At 41.1% G+C, this 22,506-nt stretch overlaps 3 protein-coding genes, 1 long non-coding RNA gene and 2 other non-coding genes across 8 annotated transcripts; 5 read left to right on the forward strand and 1 right to left on the reverse strand.

Moving 5' to 3' along the window:
• Positions 1–400: 400 nt before the first annotated feature.
• On the forward strand, positions 401–8,569 carry hprt1 (hypoxanthine phosphoribosyltransferase 1). Its single transcript, XM_060063655.1, has 9 exons — positions 401–583; positions 2,094–2,200; positions 2,427–2,610; positions 3,040–3,105; positions 3,460–3,477; positions 3,568–3,650; positions 7,571–7,617; positions 7,764–7,840; positions 7,940–8,569. The coding sequence occupies exons 1-9, from the start codon at positions 557–559 to the stop codon at positions 7,985–7,987; spliced, it is 657 nt and encodes a 218-aa protein (XP_059919638.1). The 5' UTR covers positions 401–556; the 3' UTR covers positions 7,988–8,569.
• A 1,028-nt stretch (positions 8,570–9,597) lies between these two features.
• pabir2 (PABIR family member 2) lies at positions 9,598–17,349 on the forward strand. 3 transcript variants are annotated; one of them, XM_060063648.1, is made up of 10 exons: positions 9,598–10,220; positions 11,964–12,042; positions 12,135–12,188; positions 12,376–12,419; positions 12,518–12,572; positions 13,285–13,386; positions 13,559–13,644; positions 15,425–15,489; positions 15,594–15,690; positions 16,000–17,349. In XM_060063648.1, the coding sequence occupies exons 1-10, from the start codon at positions 10,210–10,212 to the stop codon at positions 16,133–16,135; spliced, it is 729 nt and encodes a 242-aa protein (XP_059919631.1). In that variant the 5' UTR covers positions 9,598–10,209; the 3' UTR covers positions 16,136–17,349. The 3 variants fall into 3 exon arrangements, with proteins under 3 accessions (XP_059919631.1, XP_059919630.1, XP_059919632.1); XM_060063647.1 differs by lacking the exon at positions 9,598–10,220 and adding an exon at positions 10,258–11,818; XM_060063649.1 differs by lacking the exon at positions 9,598–10,220 and adding an exon at positions 10,260–11,238.
• On the forward strand, positions 12,966–13,115 carry LOC132466650 (small nucleolar RNA U109). Its single transcript, XR_009527925.1, has one exon. It is a non-coding gene; the product is annotated as a small nucleolar RNA U109 (small nucleolar RNA).
• On the forward strand, positions 15,106–15,255 carry LOC132466651 (small nucleolar RNA U109). The gene has a single exon (XR_009527926.1). It is a non-coding gene; the product is annotated as a small nucleolar RNA U109 (small nucleolar RNA).
• A 430-nt stretch (positions 17,350–17,779) lies between the features above and the next one.
• Positions 17,780–21,981, reverse strand: mospd1 (motile sperm domain containing 1). Its single transcript, XM_060063652.1, has 6 exons — positions 21,848–21,981; positions 20,835–21,058; positions 20,673–20,748; positions 20,136–20,368; positions 19,510–19,671; positions 17,780–18,411 (listed from the first exon to the last, which is right to left on the reverse strand). The coding sequence occupies exons 2-6, from the start codon at positions 20,992–20,994 to the stop codon at positions 18,380–18,382; spliced, it is 663 nt and encodes a 220-aa protein (XP_059919635.1). The 5' UTR covers positions 20,995–21,058; positions 21,848–21,981; the 3' UTR covers positions 17,780–18,379.
• On the forward strand, positions 21,699–22,498 carry LOC132466432 (uncharacterized). Its single transcript, XR_009527856.1, has 2 exons — positions 21,699–21,841; positions 21,878–22,498. It is a non-coding gene; the product is annotated as an uncharacterized LOC132466432 (long non-coding RNA).
• The last annotated feature ends 8 nt before the right edge of the window (positions 22,499–22,506 follow it).

Below are 22,506 nucleotides of genomic sequence, written 5' to 3' on the forward strand. Positions count from 1 at the left end.
AATTGGAAAAATAATGTTATATTTTACACTTAAGCTTTTGTGTTGCCTGATTGCATCAGGGGATAAGAAAGATCCTTTTGCTGCTTTGCTCTAATAGGCCTATTGATCTTAACCGGTGGTGTCTACTCATCGCTCACTACACAATGCAACTACTACATTTTGGTTAAAGACAAAATAGCAGAATTAAATAAATGATCAATAACACTTTTCTATTTAAAACCCAATTGTTGCAATTTACTGACTGCAGAGTGTACATTTAATAAACTAAACGAAATACTATAGACCTATTGTGTACCGAGAGGCCAAACTACATACCACCAACATAATGTAGTTCCCCTTTCCCCCCTGGGCGTTACTTTAAAACGGTCAGTCCCCCGTCTGCCCACCCTCTTTCTGCGACAAGGCTATCTACAGCGGAAAAGCCGTCATAGCAACGTAGTATGCTAGCAAGCGCCGTGTCTGGAATAAGCGTGAGGTCTCTGTGACTACCTTTAGCGGAACTCAGGAAATCATTCAGAACTCTGTTGTGGAGCGCGTAAAACCGACTGATATTCTCATGGCGACACCAGGCTCATCTGTTGTGGTAAGTTCTTAACAGTAGGAATGAGCAGAGGACAAACGCTTAGGGGGTTACTATGGGGTTGGGTGCCAGGGTTTTGATTATGTTAGCCGAAGGAATACCCCAAATACCAATTAACTCCTAGTAAAATAACCAGTTATTTTAACTTCCTGGGTTATTACCCGTTCAGGGTCCATAGACGGACCAACATCAGACCGCGGAGGTACCCCGCGTTTCAGCGGGGCCTGCGTCGTCTTGAAACTCGGGTGCTCCACGCATGGCACATGTGACGTTAGCGAGCACACACACCCGTGCCTTAAAACCTTTCAATGGTAATATTAGCGGAAAATACAAAACCACGCATGCCAAGCTCACATGCATACAGTGGTTTGTTCGAATGTGTCAAATCGCGATTTGATACTTGATGATTCAATCTATGAATCGATCTACTTAGAAACAAAAACAACCCAAATAAAGCAATTCAATATAATTATTTTTTTTACCTAGGTAGGGTTATGGATAAATGTAGATTGTCAATAGGTTGAGAAGGTTAAATGGTTTAACAGACGTTATAACGTTGCATCAAGTGACCTTCACCCACAGATAACCCAGAATCTACCCATGAATGTTTCACAACATTTGTCTGTACTCCCAGGTTAGGGCTATTTCTGTTGTGTTCAATAGTGTTTGCCATTCAATTACAGAAGGGTTACCTTTATTGAATAATTAAAAAAAAAATCTGAATTATCGTCTGTTGCATTCCCCGAAACGAATTCTATCCATACAAGGAAAGACGCCACAAAGTAAACAATTAATTATTTTCACGCCCCAAAACGACAGCCGATCCTTCACATAACGTCCCCATGGCCACAGCTGCTGGCTATTTTAAAACAAGCAACCAAAACTATAGCACCACCACCATGGGAAGCAATCTTTGCTTCCTTTTGCTACTGTGAGAAAATAACCACTGCTGATTAAGTTCTGGGACACTGTATGTTACAATGTTAATCCGTCTGGTACCGTTTGTTCTGTCAAGACCACCTTGTCACATGACATGTCATAAATTATCTAGCTTCACGTGATTGTCAGCGCTATCTAGCAATTGGATTTTAGAAATGCAGCAAATCGCATGTTTCGGAATTTATTGGAAGGAGCCAATGTTTTTGTTGTTAGTACTCATAGTAGCACTGGTAACGAGAGCTGAAGAACGTCATATACATGGTAGTGCAAATAATATCATTACTTGGACGTTGGTTCAATAAAATAATACAACAATTTAATTTTACTATGACTTATTTAGGTTTAGGTCGTGTGAGCCACACATCTGATTTTCCGATTGTACTATAATAGCTTTTTGGGGAACATTATTTTGAGCAGAAAGACAGAAAGTGCACGTGCAGACACAGTCATACACACGCACAGACACTCGCCAATTCCTTCCTTGCAACATGCGATTGCATGTCAAGAGTTTTGCAAGCCTTCCCTTGTCTTCTCATTACTTTAACGAATAAACATGCGTTTCATTGTATTTCAGCTCAGTGATGAAGAGAAGGGCTATGACCTGGACCTTTTCTGCATACCAAAGCACTATGCTGCTGACTTGGAGAGGGTTTACATCCCACACGGGCTCATCCTGGACAGGTTGGTATCTCATACTGGGGAAAAGTGTTCTATCCTCACAATACATCCTGACAATACATTTAGCTATAGCGCTGCCCTCATGACAATCGTTAATAAAAAAGCCTGACCTTGTTTGCTGAATCAGGTCAATGCTTGATTTGACTTAAGTTTATGATGCTTTAAAAATAACTGTCCCATCTTTGCTCCCTAAACTCCCCCCCTCCACCTTGGACATCCCCCCTAACAGGACCGAGAGGCTGGCTAGGGAGATCATGAAGGACATGGGGGGCCACCACATCGTGGCCTTGTGTGTGCTCAAGGGGGGCTACAAGTTCTTCGCTGATCTGTTGGACTACATCAAAGCCCTAAACAGGAATAGTGACCAGTCGATCCCGATGACGGTGGACTTCATCCGTCTGAAGAGCTACAGTGTAATTATACTTTTTCTGGGATTACTTCATGTGTATGAGTGGCGGCGCGGCGGGTGCTTCTGCCTGAGGTTTGGTGGCACCCTTAGGGGTGTAGGCACAAATAAAGCCTTTGTCTTTATGTTAAGAAACCACATAGCGCTCTCCTCTTATTAATGTGGGTCATAAACGGGTCGGCTTAGCTCAGGAGGTAGAGCAGCTGTCTTGTAACCGACAGGTTGCTAGTTCGATCCCCCTGAGTGTTGGTGTGTCCAACTGAGCAAGACACTTAACCCTAACTGCGCCTGACGAGCTGGCTGTCGCCTTGCATGGTTGATTCTGCCGTCGGTGTGTCAATGTGTGTATTAACTGATGTAAGTTGCTTTGGATAAAAGCGTCTCCTAAATGCCCTAATTGTAATCAATGTGACCCTGCTTGATGATCTCTTCACAGAATGACCAGTCCACAGGGGATATAAAAGTAATAGGTGGGGACGACCTGTCTACACTCACAGGAAAGGTGAGCATTGAAATGCCGTACATATGGCATTGCCATGCGATGAATGCCATACATACATAATTTTTTTCAGATTATTTTTTTATATTTGTGCACATATTTAACTTAAGTAGGTTAACTATTCAACTGCTGTAGGAATTTAACCCATTTCACCACTGTGTTTAACTTCAGTCAGCATTATTCTGGAAGAAGAGGGCTAGAACTGTGATGTATCATAATACACGTGTCAAGCAGTTTAAATCCAATTAACTGTTGCAGAAAAAACAACAACATTCAGCCGTGTTTATATGACTATGTCAGTTTATTGTTATTTTAACCAGCGTCAATGTTCTTGCTTTGTTTGTCTTTCCCAAACAGAACGTCCTGATCGTGGAGGTAAGTCTGCTCTCCCTATTTGCTTTAGTTAGTCTTCAACTTTTGCATGCTCCCCTCATTAATGATAAAAACTCCCTTTCTTCTTTCAAGGATATTATCGATACAGGGAAGACAATGATGACATTGTTGCAACTACTTAAGCAGTACAAACCCAAAATGGTTAAAGTAGCAAGGTAAGGTTTTGCATGTTGCCGTCTTCAAATCTAACCTAAATTAACATAAATGTTTTTATTGTGCAATATGTGGTTTGTCTACATTGCCCTACAATGGCAAACAGCCTTATATGCATCCAAAGAGAAACAAAAATGCAGAAACTGAACTCTGAATGGCTGTACAGGCAAGACAATGGCAGTTCAACAGCATGAAGTAACTGGTTCTTCAATTATTTTATTTTTTTCCAACATTCACAAACATAAGAAACAGTTCAGATCTCGGTACATAAAAGATTAACTTTACAATTTTGTTGTTAATTATTTTATTTAGATGTCTATTACATTCATTTTAGATTAGAAGATAAAAAAAGACCAGGAAACAAACCAGAAGTATTATTTTGTTCCATTTCAATTGAGTTAAACCAAGATTATGAATTAAGGCCCTGACACACAAAAACAACTTCAAAGAACTAGCCATGAGCCAGGCCAACTGTTGCATTGCCTGTCTTGGCCATAAAGTGGCCTTTCAACACACCGCAAAGACTACAGCCAAGTATGTTCTGCGCCTGCGTGAGAGGAGATAACTCCCATACCAGCATTTAGAGGAAGTCTGTATTAGTGTGTGTGTGTGTGTGTGTGTGTGTGTGTGTGTGTGTGTGTGTGTGTGTGTGTGCGCGTATATATATATATATATATTAGTGCTGTCAAGCGATTAAAATAATTAATCGCGATTAATCGCATTAATATCATATTAATGCGATTAATCGCGAGCAATCACGATTAATCACAAATGTTTTTTCTATGCTAAATATCCCTTGATTTCTTTGTCCCATTGATTTTTCACATACATACATACATTAGTGTTTCCCTATATGCACCTTGCAGCGGCGGTACGCCGCTGCTGAAATATGACCGCCGCTGCTGAATTTCTTTTTTTTAACTAGAGAAGAGGAGAGCTTCATATTAACGGAGGAACTTAACGGAGGAAGATCATTAGTGAAACATCGTTGCGACACAATTGAGTGTAGTAACCCAGAGAACCAGCTACAATATTGTTTTCATCCAAACGAGCCGTCTTTGGCGAACGGTGAACTGCTTGGCTTCTACGAGCAGTCGGCTTTCAGCCGCGAGCTTAGGGACCGTCTGCAAAGTGCAAAACTGAATTGCATTGTCTTCTACGAGCAGTCGGCTTTCATCCGCGAGTTTAGGGACCGTCTGCAAAGTGCAAAACTGAAAACGACCACAATGGTAAAATTTCAATAGCGTCGCCATTATTGACTCTAGAGCCCCAAAACTTGCCTTAGCCCACCCTATCGTTTCGTCCTCAAATCGAATATTCTACCGGGTTTTTTTTACACAAGCAATGAGAGGATGGATGCTGTGTACACTAATGAACAGGCTCAAATTGGCTAGTGAAATCGAGCGCAACCTTCCTTCAGGAATCTCTAACGTCGGATTGGTGGGTGGGCGTCTCCTGTTACTCGGCAGCTCGCAGCTCGAGCGCACCTAACATAGTTTCTGCTGTTTTGTCTGTCAAAGAGGCTAGATAGTCTTTATCAGAAAATCCACGATTTCCAGCTGTGTTATAACATGACCTGGTAATAATAATACTATAATTTTAAAACCTTGACATAATCTGTCAGATGTCTATTAAATGACAGTTGACCACAAGAAGATTCTATATATGCCTCTTCTTGAATTGCTTCATGTTTTAGTCGGCAGAGCCTTGTAATGCTGCGTAGCATGATAAGCATGATTAGGTGCAAGGAGCAGAAAAATATCAAATATATGTTGATATGGGTGCTAATTTTCTGTTGAAAAAAAATGCTGGCATTAGTTTATCAGCTGAGGGCGTATTCATTGCCATAACAACGTGAGCTAATCAACAAGTACAACATGTTCTAATACTATGAGACTCAGGCAAACGCCCTCAGCTGATTAAAAGTGTCAGGGGGGGCGTGAGCGGCAGAGGGGACTTAGTGTCTTATGTATTTATTTTAATAGGTTACTTATTTTATTTTAAATAAACATAAGACCAAGGGTCAGAAGTTTTACAAGAATTTTGATCTTACAAAGTCATGACAGAGGGACTTGGTGTCTTTATTCATGCTTGAAAGATGAACATATATTATTTTTTTTGAAAGGGAATAAGCTGATGAAGCTGACAAGTGAACAATGTTTACTTTTTAAAAATATAATTAAATGCAAACCCCTGTGAATCATTTGCTCTTGTTTCTCTGTTTTGAGATTCAGTTCAAGTTGGAAATAGTTTTAAGTTGTTGCAGATGTTATCTCCGTTAATTTTATCAATCTAAATAAATAAATATTAGCAGGTTCTCAATACTAGGCTATTTCAATTCAGGGAGGGCGTGATAAAATGTCTGTCTCCTAGGGGGGGAATGAAAGAAAAATTATTGAGAACCACTGGTCTAGAACATGTTGTACTTGTTGATTAGCTCACGTTGTTATGGCAATGATAACGCCCTCAGGGCTCTTTATGGTCTTACTGCAACCTTATGTTTTGAAAAATATATCTCTACTTATTTCTAAGAAATTTATTTTTAGCAAGGGTGCGCTTTGCGAGCACACAAAAAAAATTGCGCGCAAAAAACATAACATTTCCCCTCCGCTGCTGCAACTCCATCCTAGGGGAAACACTGTACATACATACATACATACATACATACATACATACATACATACATACATACATACATACATACATACATACATACATACATACAAACAAAGGGACACCAGAAGGATATACACAAACATGAAACAAAGCAGCATTTGCCTACCACTTCACACCACTCTAGCTCATATGATATCGGTAATACAGCTACTTCTAATCGAGAAACTGGGAAAATTATGAATGATGAGACGAAGTGGAGAAATCTTTTTTGTTTTGAAGGTTTTGGTTGCTTTCCCCACTTCTGCTTCTCATGCATCGATTCGCTACAGCTGAACAGGCTATCTGGGTGAATTCTCTCAGACGGCTTCCATCCCTGATTCAACATGCTGAATCGGCCAAATAACCCTAGACACAGGCTGGCTAGGGCCAACGATGCCCAGGGAAGGCTGACCATCAGCCCGGTGGGTCAGGGCCTTTAAGGCTAGGGCAGGCAGTTTCAGGAGCATTCTTGGGCATATTGGTTGAAATTATCTTAACATCCTGACAGCAATCTATAAAGAAATACAAAATCTGGTATCTGTGGATGTTGCAAGGCCTGCAATAAGCCTGTTAAATCAACTTCTTAAATCAACCTGTTAAATCCACTTAAGTCATTTGGCCCAAAATGAAATAATTGGACATCCTACCGGTCTGCCCCGGTCTGAACTATCTACCCTGCTGCACCCTGCGTGTGCACTCATGGCTCCTGGCCAGGGGTTTCCACATGGCCAGGCAGACCTATTGCTAAAGTCATTGATCTAGTTATGTGTTTTCGTGTATTGAATTTAGAGGAAGGCTTATAAGGAAGGAGTAGGTTTTTTGTTAGTTAGAGATATTCAAAATCTATCTCACGCAGAATGTCGGTTCCTCCAAATTCCCTACCCTGGCTTCAACCTCATCTTCATTTTAATTATCATCCTGAACAAACAGCGTAATCTCTACCACGTCATTGGTGACGTATACAGAATGCCAAGGGTGTCTGCAGTGTTCTGCAGATACTGTGGGCTGCCTGTTTTTTTTAGCCAGACTATGTAGTTTGCAATTTGTACACCCTTTTAACAATAAATCTGAGCAAGATTCTTTGTCACAATATAAAAATAATTCATTATTAATCGTAAATTGCAAGAACATTTAACCTACTGAAGATTGCCTTTGTAGGGCAACACATTCCATTCATTATTGCTACATTTGAGCTTTTTTCAGTCCTTTGGGATAATTGTTCATTTATGTTGTAATGTGTCATTGATGTTTTTGGCATTGCCCATAGTTTGCTGGTGAAGAGGACGCCGAGAAGTGTTGGCTACAGGCCAGATTGTAAGTTTGACCAACAATCATGTTGACCATTACCGTAATTTAATAATAATCGTGAACTAAATTATAATTTATAGACATTTCATGTTTTGTAAACCAAGCAATGACTAATAAGTATTTTTTTAATGCTTCTATGTTATTACTTCCAGTTGTAGGATTTGAGATCCCAGATAAATTTGTGGTTGGGTATGCGCTAGACTACAATGAGTACTTTAGAGATCTAAATGTAAGTATACAAAAATAAATAAAACTTTATTACATCCCTTAATCATCAATCATATAAGTTATTCACTGATGGCTATAATGGATTTGAATTGTTTTTCAGCATATCTGTGTAATTAGTGAAAGCGGAAAAGAGAAGTACAAGGCATGAAGAAGAAGAGGACTTCGTTGTCACGAATGACTGATTGAAATAGCTTTCAAGGCTTTAGCACATTTTCTAATGGATTTCTACATAATTATGTAATGGAAATTATTAATTTAATTGCAGCTCATATCACATGTCTTTATTTTATCTTCAGAAACCCTGAGGATTCAGAGTTATGGTGATAATCCTTGAACATTTAGCACCAGTTTTAATATTCACCTTTTTGAAGCCTCTTTGGATGCCATGTATGTTGGTAACTGCATTGACAATTTGGTCAACTTTACTTTGATAAATGTATTTACAGCAATGCTGCTAGTTGAGGTATGGCCTCACTAGTATTATGCTACTCCAAAATAAGCGTGCTATTGTATTATTGTTTGCTTCAATCAATTCAATTTCTCTTTTGTTATGTTATTTGAGAGCAGACAATAGAACGCGAATGGATGTCAACTGTTTGTCTTTCTTAGTTTTACTTATATCTACATGCTGATTGCACAGTAAAGCAGGTATACGTTTGCTGTCCGAAAATAAGTGCAAATGAGATTGCCCATGTTAAGAACTGTAAGTAAATTGGGAAGACTAGTTTTAGCCCGTCTTTTCTTTGCTTGCTGATTCGTTTGGGATGCACGCAAATCATAGCTGGAACTTTGGCTGTTTGGCGTAGCCTACGACCATTGACTCCCAAAAAAAAATGAAGTGAACTGTCACCCTCTGTAGCTTTAAAACACGCATTGCCACCATCTCATCTTTCGCTTTAGAGGAGCATTGCGCTTTACACAGAAAATAGTCTCATCCAGGTGTACAGCAACTGTATATACATACTTCTTAACCTTATTTTCCATTAAATGGTTATTATTCTGAGCGGCGATAGTTACTTCAGATGCTGGGATCCAGCTGCGAACCAGGAAATAAGGATTAGGTTAGTTTTGTCAAGGATTTACCCAAACAATATTTATATTTTTAATGTGCATTTGTGTTGTTATTTTCCATTAATGGCCAAAGGATAATATGATGCATAGAATAAACATCTCAGAGCATCAATCTTTACCTGTGAAATTACTATTTTATTAATATCACTCTAATACCATTGAAGGGGTAGTTCGGAATTTTGGACATAGGGCCTGATTCCCAAGTTAGCCTTGGTGTTCTTATTATTTGAGACAGTTTTCAACACACTTAATTCAGTCCTTCTAGTTGCAGAGTTCGCTCATGCTAGGCTAGCGCACGGCAACGGGCAATACTAGCCTTCTAATAAAACAGTCTTACCCACTCCACAGTACACCCGAGGTAAATCAATTATAACGCCAGACTATAGATGTAAACGTCTGTGTTGATAGAATAATGTTAGAAATAAAACTAACCTTGCATCGCATGAATCATCGCATTTTGAGGGACTAATTTCTCAGCAGCAGCGGAATTCAACCTAGGTATCAGTCCGCCGCTGCCATAGCCTACCAGGAATATAACACTGTTGCTGAGTCAAAGCAAGTCACTCAAAATACAATGTAATGCAAGGTTGGTTTTATTTCTAACATTATTCTATCAACACAGACATTTACAGCGACCGTCTGGCGTTATAGTGGATTTGCCGCGGGTGTACTGTTGAGTGGGTAAGACTGTTTTATTAGCAGGCTAGTATTGCCCGTTGCCGTGCGCTAGCCTAGCATGAGCAAACTCTGCAACTAGAAGGACTGAATGAAATGTGTTAAACTGTCTCCAATGATAAAGAACACCAGGGCTAACTTGGGAATCAGGCCCTATGTCCAAAATTCCAAACTACCCCTTTAAGATGAAATTGAACAATCATGAAAATAAGTCACAAAAAACATGTGTTAGGCTACCTGTGGTATATAGAACTTTGATTATTATGGCATTTAGAAGTGTTATTCTTTTACATATAATTAACCAAGAATCGGGGCTTATCATAAAAGTATTTTATCCAACATTCAGAACCACTCAATCTGCCCCCTTGCGGTAAGATTAGGCCCAATGTCTCAGTCCATACATTTACAATGTATGGACCATGTCCATAGGCCATACATTTCACAATGTATGAACTATGAACATAATTGTTGATTTTTTTGAGAATAAAGTTATCCCCCTACCAAAATACTATAGAGATATATTTGCCATCAAGCATAAATAGTTAGCTTCCAAAGTGGCGAAGTCACGCCCCTTCCGGTAGAGCCCATGGGACCCGAGAGATCGATAAATATGAATGGGTTTCAATGGAGAGAAGGTAATTGTTTCCTGGTCCCAGTCTTTATATGCCCCGAATTACACTGTTGTCTGTAGATTTAAATGATAATTTTTCACGTCAAGAGTTAGGCCGTTTATTGTGCAATTGTTCAGTTAACGGCTGTAGAGAAAACAAAATGAGAAAGACTACATGTCTCGTATGTGACGTCAAGCTCCCTGCGACTGGCGTTGACAAGACCGACAATCGCCCCATCGGCATAACTGAAATTCTCCACATGCCCCGACTCATAATGGATTCCCCTTGGAAAAAAGCCGTAAAGCGCAGCAGAGGGATCGCCATGTCTGTACCGGAGTTCCAAGTGCGGGTGGTGACGTATATCATTCGCGTCGAGAGCAGCGAAGAGCTGTAGTTCACGAAGCGGCCTCACACAAAACCTAACATTATCAAACTTCTTCGCGAAATTGTACTTCAATAAACATATTCATTTTATTTGGGAAACAGGTTAACACTTGATACAATGCTAGAAATAAAGCTAATAATTATGTTACACACAGTTGCATTTGAATGGGATGGTTTCGTTTTAACTAAAGTGCATGCCGGTCGAAGCGTTTTCATTGGATAGATCGGCTCGCGTTCAACTGAAAGGGGCGTGAACTTTGTGATAGCCACTGTAAAAGCCTCTGTGAGGAACACCGTTTTCTGCGCCGTCCAGGATATAATATTATACGTTTTTTTTGTTAGACGAGGTTTGAGGCATTGCCATGTGGGAATGACTTTCAAGCTGATGGACTCGTGTGTTTAGTTGGCGGATTGTTTGTAAGGCCTGTGGACATGGCATTGTGGCTTGCACCTAGCCTCTTCAAGCTAGCGAGCTGAGTGGCCTAGAGAAGACTTGCTTTAGAGTAGCGCAGTGTTAGCTTCCCTCAGCTAATGCACTGTGGACTATAGTAACGTTAACATTAACTAACAACGTCGTTCAGTTCAGTTTAAGTTTTGCTTTTCTTTTTTCTTAAACCTTTGCTATTCATAAGGACACTTTACGTCGCCTTCTTCCCTGGTTAGTGGAACTCACCTGAAGCGATAGCATGCAAGCGTCGTTCCAGAAGTTACCTCGTCAGTCGATGCGGTTCTGCTCACTCGGACTAACGGATCGCTAGCTAACTACCGGGCATTGTGCGTTGTGTAGCTGGAGCATGCTAACTTGTACCAGGAAAGTTGTTACCTGGTCATAACCGCAAGGTTAGAATAGGGCAGTGGCACTTGTTGGTGTTTAAACGCCTAACGCTTGAGACAACGTGTGGTCGTTCACACACCACATGCATGGCCATTAACGCTACGATGTAATGCAACACAGGGCCTGGTGGTTTGGGCCATATTTACAGCTGCTGAATTGTTTTCCTGTCTATAACGTCTGCTCAATAGTTCATTGAACACTAAGACTTTGTAAATGGTCAACCGACAGGCCTCTAGAGTTAGAATTAGTTTAGTTGGATTAGTGTTTCCACTATCAAGATGAACAATCCTGCAGTTATGACACAAGAAAAGATGGAGTTGGATCTTGAAATTCCAAATTCACTTGTTCAAACTGATGGACAATTGAGAAGATCGAACAGTGCACCCATGATAAATGGCCTAAGGTCTTTATTTTTTCATTTGGACCTATGCTCATTATATCATGTCTGAATTACTGATCTTTATTTGGAACGATTTGTTTAAAGCTAATTTTGCAAGGTACAACTTATGTGATGGCGTTGTTTGTGATTATTATACTCATCATTACAGTGACAACTGTCAAGTGTTCCAGCGAGAGGTTCTTCGCAGCAGAAGAAATAGCACAACTGTTGTCAACAGGCCCAATATGGTATTAAATGAGTTTGCTATGCACACATAATCGTCAATCTTTCTTTCCGTTATTTGACAAATTGAATCCATCCCTGTAATCTCCATTTCCAGGTTCCATCGTCACCCATTCGAGTGCCCAGCACAAGACTTCATCAGATAAAACAAGTGAGGACTCTTGTCATGAGCACAAGTTATAATACACGTGGTGTTTTTAATTTGATTATTCATGTTGTCTTGCTTTTAATCCAACAAGTGGATCCACATGGATAACATGTTGCCATGTCTAGCAGCCATACTTGAGTAATACACAATGTAAGGATATCCATTCCTTAAATAATGTTTTATTTTGCAGGAGGAGGGTATAGATGTAATGAACAGGGAGACCGCCCATGAGAGGTATGTCATTTTCTGGATCCAACTTGGCATCATGCATCTTGTGGAGGGAATGGCTGCCTTGCCAAGCTCCAACCTCTTGTTCTGCCTGTGTCCTGCAGGGAGGTGCAAGCGGCAATGCAGATGAGCCAGTCCTGGGAGGAAAGCCTCAATCTGGTAAAGCAGGATCCTTGTTATCCATTTTAAGCCTTAATTGTCTGTAGTAATAATAATAAATGAAATGTATATAGCGCTTAATATGGTACTCTAAGACGCTTTACATATTGCCCTATCAAAACTATGTAAAACAGACTAGGAATAAAAGAAAAACAGAGGTTAAACGTGAAGAATAAGGTGGGAGTTAGGTACAATACTGTACCATTGCAATTGGTTCATCCCTCCCTATTGATGTTTTGACAAGGTTTGTGCATATAGAATAAATTTAAAGTTTCAGTAACTGTTCGCATACCTCACATAAGTTACTGTGGATGTGTAAAATTGTGAAGAGAAACCTGCTTGTGGCAGGACCTTTTTGATGATTCCCACTCCATGTCTTTCTGGTCAAAAAACATGCATGTTAGGACCTATGGTCACGGTTGTCCATTCTCTTTCATTGTAGAGTTTGGACATATACTAACATGCTAGATTAACTTTTGGAGTTATCAGGGCCACCAGTCTCTCGAGAACAGCCTGAGTCGGTAGTATAATACTCCAACATGTTATTTCCTAATGACGTGATGTTGTGCGGTAAATGGGGATTCTGTACAAGACTTGCATACGGCCCTGTAATGGCTTGGTAGTTATACAATGGTAAAATGTTTGGCTGTCCTGGCGTGTGACCAGTCGTCATTCAGAACTGGTTCTTACCTCTTCATTCACCGTCTTGCAGAGCGACAACGATTTGGAGAAGTCTGTGTCGTCGTCTCCAAAGAGGATCGACTTTGTGCCCGTCTCCCCAGCCCCCTCCCCGACCAGAGGGATCGGCAAGAAGGTGCAACCCTCTGCTCCCTTTGTCGTGTTGATGCCCTATTTCTTATGTTGATGCTCTGCTTCTTATGTTGATGCTCCCCTTACTTTGGAGGTGTGGCTCATGATAGTTTGACTGGTTTTGAATTTCATTAAGAGCCAACTGTTATCTCTGTTGTCGTTTGTGTTGCGAGCAGCAGTGTTTCTCTCCTTCGTTACAAAGTCTGGTGAGCAGTAACGGCCTCTCTCCCAGCCCCATCCCCAGCCCCACCCGGCGCTTCAGGTGAGCACCACTTGGTCTTTGACCCCAAGTGACTGGTTATTAACCCTCTAGCCAGTAACGGGCATGAGGCATTTATCCTTTAAAGGGTAAATCCTGTGTGAAATAGATCTGGAATATTTTTAGTGTGTCAACGAGTTTGAATGTTTGTTTGGGAGCAAAAAAGACTCATTCTTAAGTTGGCGGTTTTGAGCCGATTCTACCAAAACCCTATACACTTGGAATGATAAGGGCCTGTCTCGTGATAAAAAATAAATCGCTATTTTAAACCACTTACAAGGCTAGAAGTAGCCCGACACTTCTTTGGTAGTATAATAAGGGTCTTAACATAAAACGAGGCATAGATAACTTTGCAAGTGTACACATAGGACATTTTATAAATCAATACCATCAGTAGTTCACCCGTCGACGCCATCTTGTCTTTCAGACTTGATAAGTCGATTGGCAAACACAGAGCTTGCGTGGTAACGGGTGTAAGGCTGTACACGCAAGCTCTGTTTGCTATTCGACTTATCAAGCCTTAAAGACAAGATGGCGTCGACGGGTGAACTACTGATGGTATTGTGTGTATGAAATGTCCTTTTTTTTTAATAAATAATCTGTACACTTACAAAGTTATCAATGCCTTCTTTCATTTGTCAAGACACTATTATACTACCAAAGAAGTGTCGGGATACCTCTAGCCTTGTAAGTGGTTTAAAATGGTGATTTATTTATTTACTATGAGACATGCCCTTATCATTCCAAGTTTATAGAGTTTTGGAGGAATCTGCTAAAAACAGCCAACTTAAGAATGCGTCTATATGTGCTTTTTTGCTCCCAAACAAACATTCAAACTCGTTAAAAACATCCCAGATCCATTTTACATCAGATTTCCCCTTTTAAGGCTGGGACTCCAGCAGGCCTAGACTATCCTGCACCAGTTTCTTGTTATTTGTAAGTTATTATTCAATGCGTTCGGTATTGGCAATAATATTAGACTGGTAGGTTGACCATCTTAATGTTGATTGGCCAACATTAGATTAGGTTCAGTATGCGTCTATAATTGCGCAGCATGGTGCTACTCAAGTTACTGTACGTCCACACCAGAAGCAAATTGAGCTACCAAATCGCCGGAAGTCATTCACTTTCTATGGGCAAGAGCGACCAAAGCGACCAACGCTACCAGTGGCCAAAGTTGAGCGACCAGAGCGTCCAAAAAAAGTTAAACTGTTGAACTTTATGCAAATTACTATGACGCGTTTCAGCGGCAAAACACCGACAGCCAATCGGGAATGTAGACGCTCTGCACTTGCGTGGATCCCAGGGAACAACGGCAGGGACTTTTGAATTGTACGTCATGAGCGACCAAAGCGAACAGAAATATTCGCAGCGAAACCTTATGGTGTGGAGTGGACGTACGGCTACAAGGGACTGCATGAATTCCAGTAGGATCTCCATCGATTGAAAGGCGGTGCGTTCGGTCTGCATGTTGGGACCTATGGTCACGGTTTGCCATTCTCTTTCATCGTAGAGTTTGGACACGCATAAACATGCTAGATTAACTCTTGGAGTTATCAGGGCCACCAGTCTCTCGAGGACAACCTGAGTCGGTAGTATAATACTCCAACATGATGCATTATTTGCACCGGTTCACACCAGTGGTTGAATATGTTGGCATTCTATTTCTACATGCGAGTGTCAAAATGTACCTTAACTGATTTCTATGCAGAAGTTTGGAAATTCTATGCATTGTGATTTTAAATGTAGTATGAATAAATATTTCTGGTTTGCTTGTGTTTAGCCGCCGCAGTCAAAGTCCGATTAACTGCATCAGAGCCAGCATACTGGGGCCAATCAAACGCAAAGGTACGGTTGGTAAATGCTGTTGGTGAAACACCTTTTGGTTTCTGTGAAAGGCGCCCTTAAAAAAAAAACTTTTAAACCTTTTAAAATGTTGATTTGTTTTGCAGGGGAGATGGACATAGAGAGCCAACCTAAAAGGCTCTTTCAGGGGACTACAACCATGTTGTCGACAGATATAGCCCACCTGTTGGATGTCAGTTCCTGGTAAGGCGTCTGTCCCCAATCAGAATAGCCTAAGATACTCTCCTTCCCCTGTTTAAGTGTTGACCTTGGAAAATGTTGTTTAGCCTCTATACAAATTGTATCATATTTGCTTTAATCCACCAAGATAATTAAGACTTGTAGTACTACAGTATAAATTGGAATCCACTAGGATATATTTCAAGGCGGGTTGCTGTACCCGTTCCATGTTTTAACTATTTGTATGATTATTGCAATTTATGTGTGAATTGGTTTGCTTAGGCTGAGCAAATGTAATGTTATGGTATAATCACGTTAAATGTTTTCCCTCAGTCCAAGCCCAGAATTGCTGGACGGCAGCCTCAGCAGTGTGTGCTCTTCCACTGGATCGCCTGGCAAAATGGAGGGAGTCTCGCCTTCCTCCAGCAATTCCCCCTTCACATCCCTCCAGGACCTGTCTCCTAAGTGAACAAGGAGACTTGCAAGATACACTAGAGCAGGATAAAGAGACACTAGAGTAAGAGAAAGACGAATTGGTGAAACGACGGTCTCCATCTGAGGAGGGTGAAGATTGTGTTTCCTTCTCGGACCCTCCTTCACCTAGCTTTAGTTTAAGTGGATTTTTCACCATGTTTTGCTTTTGTGAGGCTGGTGGTTTGGCTTCAGGTTGGAGGGTCCCGATATGTCTGAAAGGAAACGAAAGCCATGGTTGTGTGCTTTGCTTGTAGAGACACAGGTGGGACTGTTGTGATGGAGGAATGAGGAAGACGTTAAGGGCACCAGCTGCTAGTTGTGGAGGTTTTTTTTTAATGGTGCATCGCTTCATAGTGATACTGTGTTTCCATGTCTATACTGCCAATGTATCAGCTGGTTCTCTCCCGCGAGAGACATTAAGCACTGGACAAAAAAAAAAAAAAGAGACTATTTGGATGTGTAGAATGCCCTGTTTGTGCTGGAAAACGTTTGTTCAAAGGCCTATTGTCTGTACAGTCTGCAGGTTTTGTATGAAAGGATTTAAATTATTTTTGTTCCTCTTGCTTTATTGTACGTATATGTGTATATATTAAACCTTGTCTAATATCATAGTTTTAATTTGGTTATTGGCTGTGAGGTTGAACACAAGGCACAGACCTACAGCACGCCACTAAATTCATGGCCGTGGAGGCATAAGTCAGCGTTCCTGGTTACAATTTTACCGTATTGGAAGTTGATTGTAACATGAGTTTTCAGTTCCCTGTAATTCCTATTTTTTTTATGCCATAGGCTGTAAACTGTGTTGAGATTTCCATGCCAGCTTGTCATACTTGCTGCCAGCTTGTCAAACTCGCTGCAAGTTGAATTGCCTACTGTTGGGGCAAAATACTTGACTTGGCAGATGATCAGACTTAATCAGAGAATGCTCTGTATTATTGGGATTGAAACGTTAAGGCTGCTCTGTCGCTGTTTATACATAATTGTATGCTGAGTAACATTTATGTGCATACAATTTCTTCCTCTGATACAGGCACAAACATTTTAGGGGAAAGATATTGACTTTTTTGTTTTTCCTGTTTCTGCTTTGGTCCGTTTGAAAAAGAGATTTGATGCAGAACCTGTTCCTGCAGTGATGTTTCAGTTGTATGTGAACCGTGTGTGGGAAAGTTCTAAAATAAACCCATTTATTCTTGTCGAAGTGTGGAAGTACTGCCTGTTAGTAATTTGGGTCTTTATGCTGTACCTGAACTGGATTTAATAGTTTTTCTGAGTGATTCCTTGAGAAAGGCAAAGTCAATGGACAGTTCTTCCTTTTGGACCTTTTAGCTTTCGATATTTTAGTAAGGAGGTGCTTGTATATTCGATTTTTATCTGCCTCATTTTTAAGTAACAATCATATCTACTCTGCAGTCCATATTATCGTTTATTTCCACTAGCTCTGGTCCTCAATTTGCCCCATCGACATGTATTTAATTGGCCCTAAATTGTATTATAAAGGCAGACACCCTACTACGGTAGTGTGCGGTAACCATAAATTATTCAGTTTCTTGAATATCCAGCATTAACACAATTATATAAGTTGTTTTGTTCCCACAAGTATAAGTACATCTGGGCCACTACATCACAAAGTCATAAAGTATTTACTGATCTGAAGACGTTCAGACTTTATTCAACATTTAATGAAGAAGCCAGAACAACATTTGAACTGTCATTAAAAAAAAGAATCCTGAACCTCCACTAGTCTAAAATTCAATATGACGGATGAACGTTTTAACCTATAACAAAACTGAAATGGCTTTATGTACATGTAGCGTAAGAAAACAAAAATGGTTTTATATACATGTAGCGATTTGCATGAAAACTTAACCAAGTTTATCATATTCTGTCAAATGGTGGCAAAGGAAGTACAGACAGGGCATATATAACATTAGTATAGCGCTGTAATGCAATGTCCCTTGTTATACTTCACCAGCACTTTCTAGGACCCAAAGAGCCAGTTCCTCGACCGGAGAGATTCTTGACCCCAGATCTAGAGGTCTTCATTGTCTGTTCAATGATAAATGTTAATTCATATAAATACATTTCAACAAGTAGGCAAAATGAATATGCTTCAAGGAAGGGGTCAGAGATGAACAGACATCCCAGGGCCCGGTTCCCTTACTGCCTGCTGCAGAGTGGTACACATCCCTGGGTATTGCAGGGCTCTTTCCTCCCTCGTATCTCTCCAAGCTCACTGGCTTCATGTACGCAGGATGACCATCGTAAGAAGACCTGTGAAATAAAGTTGATTTTAGCAGATGCTTAGAGCAGCCCAGGTGACTTGCCGTTGACTGAGGGGCCACTCACACTAGGGCCGCGGCCCCGCGCCCGAGCTCATTTGCATACTTAAGTCTAGAACGTTTGGCTAGTGTGACCACGCCGTCCGTATTCCAGCACAGAACAGCCCCTTGGCCACGGCACACTTGGGAGAGGTATGCCGTGGCCAAAGTACAGATGCTAATGAGATGATACGCAACATGAGCTGGATGACGTAGTCCTTGCGCGACCCTTCTTTCTTTATAGGTCCATGCCCTTCTTCCCCACAACAATCATTTTAAACAATGGCGGCAAGCGGTTCACGAGTGGGTTTACGTTGGTGCGATAGTGAAGTCGAGTGTTTACTTGAAATTTGGGCCGACGACAGCATTCACGTTGTTGTTCTACATTGTTGTTATGGCGGCGAGGACGCTTGGCGATGACGTATTTATCGTATTACGACGTGATGACGTATGTATGAAGGAGCAATCGTGCCCAGGCCACTGCCTTTAGGAGCAGTGTGACCAGGGGCCAGCGGGGGGAGTGGGGAGGGGGGGAATCGTGCTGAATCTTCCTGCAGCACGGAACAGGCAAACTTGCCTTGTGTGAGTGTGCCCTAAGTTAGATGTCATAATGAAGGGAGGGGTTCAGCGGTTTGCAACGTTGCAATGTATCTGAATGACATCTAGACTTTATTTACTACAGAACTACCATCGTCCAAACAGGTATTCCTGCAACGATGCCCTTATTAAAACCAATATATCCTGTTCTTTTTACAGAGTTTTGCTATGAAACCGGAAATGTCCATCTTATGCAATATAAACTAGCATTGACATTTATACACATACGATAAAATAGTATTCTATCAATGAAATTTATAAAACGATAAATTAACCAGACTTCCGTTGATGGATGAACTCAAATATGGTTGTGGTTTATTCGTGATTAACTTTCTATTTCAGCCTTCTTTGAAAAAAGTAAATGGCTGTAGTAGAAAAGTCCCATAGTGTACGTTTAATACTTGTGGTGTTTTTGCGTGCATCTATCACTGCGCTAAGCTTGCATATTACTCACCTAAAACATAAGCAGCGACTAGTTTCTTGTTAACACTTAAGTGGAGGTAGACAGGCACAGTGGATTCTTCGTCCCCCAAGGTGGGAAGCATCAGGGCAGCCACGCAAACCAGCCCCAGCAGTACAGTCAACAGACTGGGTCCTCCGGCAACAGCCCGGCTTTCTGGAAGACACACGCGCACACACATGCACAGACACGTATAAACACACAATGTGCAAAGAATCCAAAATGGGCCAGCAAAGATGCACTGTGGATATTGTGGTTTAGCACATGTGACCATGTGATGTTGAATTCTGTTCTGTTTTCTTTGCATAAGAACAGCAGAAATAATAACTAATTATAGTGCTGATAATGAAACACCAATAGTTACCAAAGTAAGAATAACTAGAAAGTATTTGCAATTGTAATTTATTGCTTACAAACATTAATTATATTATATATAATCGAGTTCAATTCACATGACATTTACACTTGAGACCAGATGCAAGAACCAAACCTTGTCAACAGTACATCTTCCTGAATAAATGACAGGACACTGGAGGAGAGTAACAGAATCTTTGGCGCGACCCAGTGGCCATTTAAGAACATTGCACCAAAACCTCAAAAATATTACAATCTCTACTAACCTGTCTGAAATGCGGTCTGCTCAAAGAACACACTGTCTGCCAGCTGTTCCTTCAGCCTGCGCTCTTCTTCCTGAGGCCGGGGGTGCGGCGGGTCCTGTTTGGCCGACGGCTGCAGCGTTGCAGAGACCTCCTTGCGACCCAGGGCCTTCCGCTGGCTCTGCTCCGACACCTGGAGTCTGAACTTGTCGTAAACCCCATAATGGCAGGGACGTACATCCCTGTGTCGGATCACTCTGAGCCCATAAAAAGGAAGAGAGAGCCGTTAATTAGCAGCGGTAGTCCGTATATCATATCAGCTAAAGAACAGATACAAAATAAAACACAGAAAAACCAAACAACCAAATAACTTTCTGATTCCTTTTGCTACTCTGCACTCACTTTAATGTTACTCCAGTTTCAATCGTAGGCTTTGAATGTCATCACCCTCACCTGTAAGTCACTTTGGATAAAGAGGTCTGCTAAATGACTAAGAGTGAATATTGTAATAGATAATGTACACTGCAATACATTGTAATAGACTTGTAATCAATTACTCACATGTCAACGCGGCACTGTGGCTTTACAGCTCCAGTTGCATCCACCACGGTGTACTTGTTTGGCGCTGTGCATAGCACTGAGAGAAAAAATAAAAAAATATTCACACCAACCTTTACAAAAAACAATTCAACTGGTTAGATTGGATGTAATCTTCCCACTGACCTTTAAATTTAAGTGCAAACTCATAAGGGTTATAGAGTGTGAGCACTTGTTTGTGAGAGTTCTGCTCATCTGCATAGAAGACCAGCTCTGTGGGGAACACAAACACAGGAAGGCTTCCCTCCACGAGCTCAGGCTGTCGATTCTGCTGCTGGGGCTGCATTGGCTCCAGCTGAGCACCCTCTCTCCTTCCCGTCCGAGGTCTTACTGGGCCCCTCTTCCCTCCACTGAACGACACAGATGTGTGATATGATATCCCTCAGTCAGAAATGGCACTCTTTGCCCTCAACTTATGGCCATAACATCCAAGCTTTGCTTAGATGTGCACAAAAGGGAATTGATGAACCGACATTTATTCTACCTAGGTTATATCCATATCTAACTCGTGAATCTTTACAATGTCAAAATGAAAGGAGGTAAAAAGACAACAAATATAAGGTGACTATAAACAGCAGCGTGTAGACTCCGCGTAGTTACTCGCATGTGTTTTCCTCAACCGCAGAACTGACTCATGTCGCAACCCCTCATAAAATACCCTGTCTTACGTATATGTATTATTCTAAGTATCCGTTGTAACGCTAATGCATTGCAAAGCCTCTCTTCATAATACAAATTAAACGGCGGAGTATTTATCAACGTCTCTCACAGTGTTATAATAAAATAATAATGTATAATGCATATCTCAAAGACATTGGCAGTATCAATTCATGTAATATTATATAATGGTCCACCACGTTACAGGGGTAATATTCATGTGAGTAACGACTGATCACTATGAGCAACGTGTGTTGGGTGATTCCACTTGTTGGTGACCCATACACCGCTGATACACACCACACAATCAGCAGCCCTCAAGGCAAGGAATGACAATTGCACTGTAATGCTAATATTGTGTTATGATCAAGCTAGCAGGGGACGACAACACAGGTAGCCACTTCATAAAGCTAATACTTGTCACTATTACGATCGCGATATACATCACTCAGAGAATACATATACTATCAACGAAGGTTTACCTTGTTACTGTCAGTAGTGCCCTGTTTTAGTTTGGTGTCGCTAGTGTTTTTGTTGAACTCGGATCCCACCCTGTTATGTTTCTCTTGCTGTTTCTTTTGTCAACATATGCTGCATCCGCGCGGTGCATGCTGGGACATCCGAGGGCGAAGACATTCCGCCAGACTGCTCATGACGTCAACAACCACACGCTCGCTTGGATGTGGAGATTGTTTTTGTTTTTCTATCGACAGTTTTTTAATCACATTGTTTTTTTCAGAGAGATGTTTGCAGTAATACAAGTTATAAAGATCGAGTGCATTTTCCGACTATGATAAATAAGTAATCAATACAACTGTGATGTATTTGATTTTAATATGGAAATCAACAACAAATGTGGGATGTATAAATTTACTCAGGACAGGTCCTCGGGCCTATCACGTGCAACCAAGCACTTGCGAAAATGCCCCTAGAATGTCGCTGAAGACCATTTGTACCTACAAAGCTTAACAAGGCTCGCTATGTGTTTCAGTTACGATTGGCCATACCGCGATCGTGCATACTTCCAAAACATATTCGTCATTAACCATCCACATGTTTATGCCCCGATGTTCTTACACACCCCATGATCGCCCACCCCCACCGGTAGCGTAATGCAATGGGGTGGGGGGGGGGGGGGTTG

The sequence above is a fragment of the Gadus macrocephalus genome, chromosome 10 (assembly GCF_031168955.1).
Source record: "Gadus macrocephalus chromosome 10, ASM3116895v1".
In the NCBI taxonomy this organism is placed as follows: domain Eukaryota; kingdom Metazoa; phylum Chordata; class Actinopteri; order Gadiformes; family Gadidae; genus Gadus; species Gadus macrocephalus.

Bases quoted from the DNA above. Each gene is read 5' to 3' on its own strand.
- hprt1 (XM_060063655.1), top strand. From the start codon at position 557: ATGGCGACACCAGGCTCATCTGTTGTG. The intron at 2,611-3,039 runs GTAATTATACTT...ATCTCTTCACAG, and splicing joins TCCGTCTGAAGAGCTACAGT to AATGACCAGTCCACAGGGGA. The intron at 7,618-7,763 runs GTAAGTTTGACC...TATTACTTCCAG, and splicing joins TGTTGGCTACAGGCCAGATT to TTGTAGGATTTGAGATCCCA.
- pabir2 (XM_060063647.1), top strand. From the start codon at position 11,694: ATGAACAATCCTGCAGTTATGACACAAGAAAAGATGGAGTTGGATCTT. The intron at 12,420-12,517 runs GTATGTCATTTT...TGTGTCCTGCAG, and splicing joins AGGGAGACCGCCCATGAGAG to GGAGGTGCAAGCGGCAATGC. The intron at 12,573-13,284 runs GTAAAGCAGGAT...ACCGTCTTGCAG, and splicing joins GGGAGGAAAGCCTCAATCTG to AGCGACAACGATTTGGAGAA.
- mospd1 (XM_060063652.1), bottom strand. From the start codon at position 20,994: ATGCAGCCCCAGCAGCAGAATCGACAGCCTGAGCTCGTGGAGGGAAGC. The intron at 20,369-20,672 runs GTGAGTAATTGA...TTATGGGCTCAG, and splicing joins CCACAGTGCCGCGTTGACAT to AGTGATCCGACACAGGGATG. The intron at 18,412-19,509 runs GTGAGTAATATG...TTTATTTCACAG, and splicing joins AGTCGCTGCTTATGTTTTAG to GTCTTCTTACGATGGTCATC.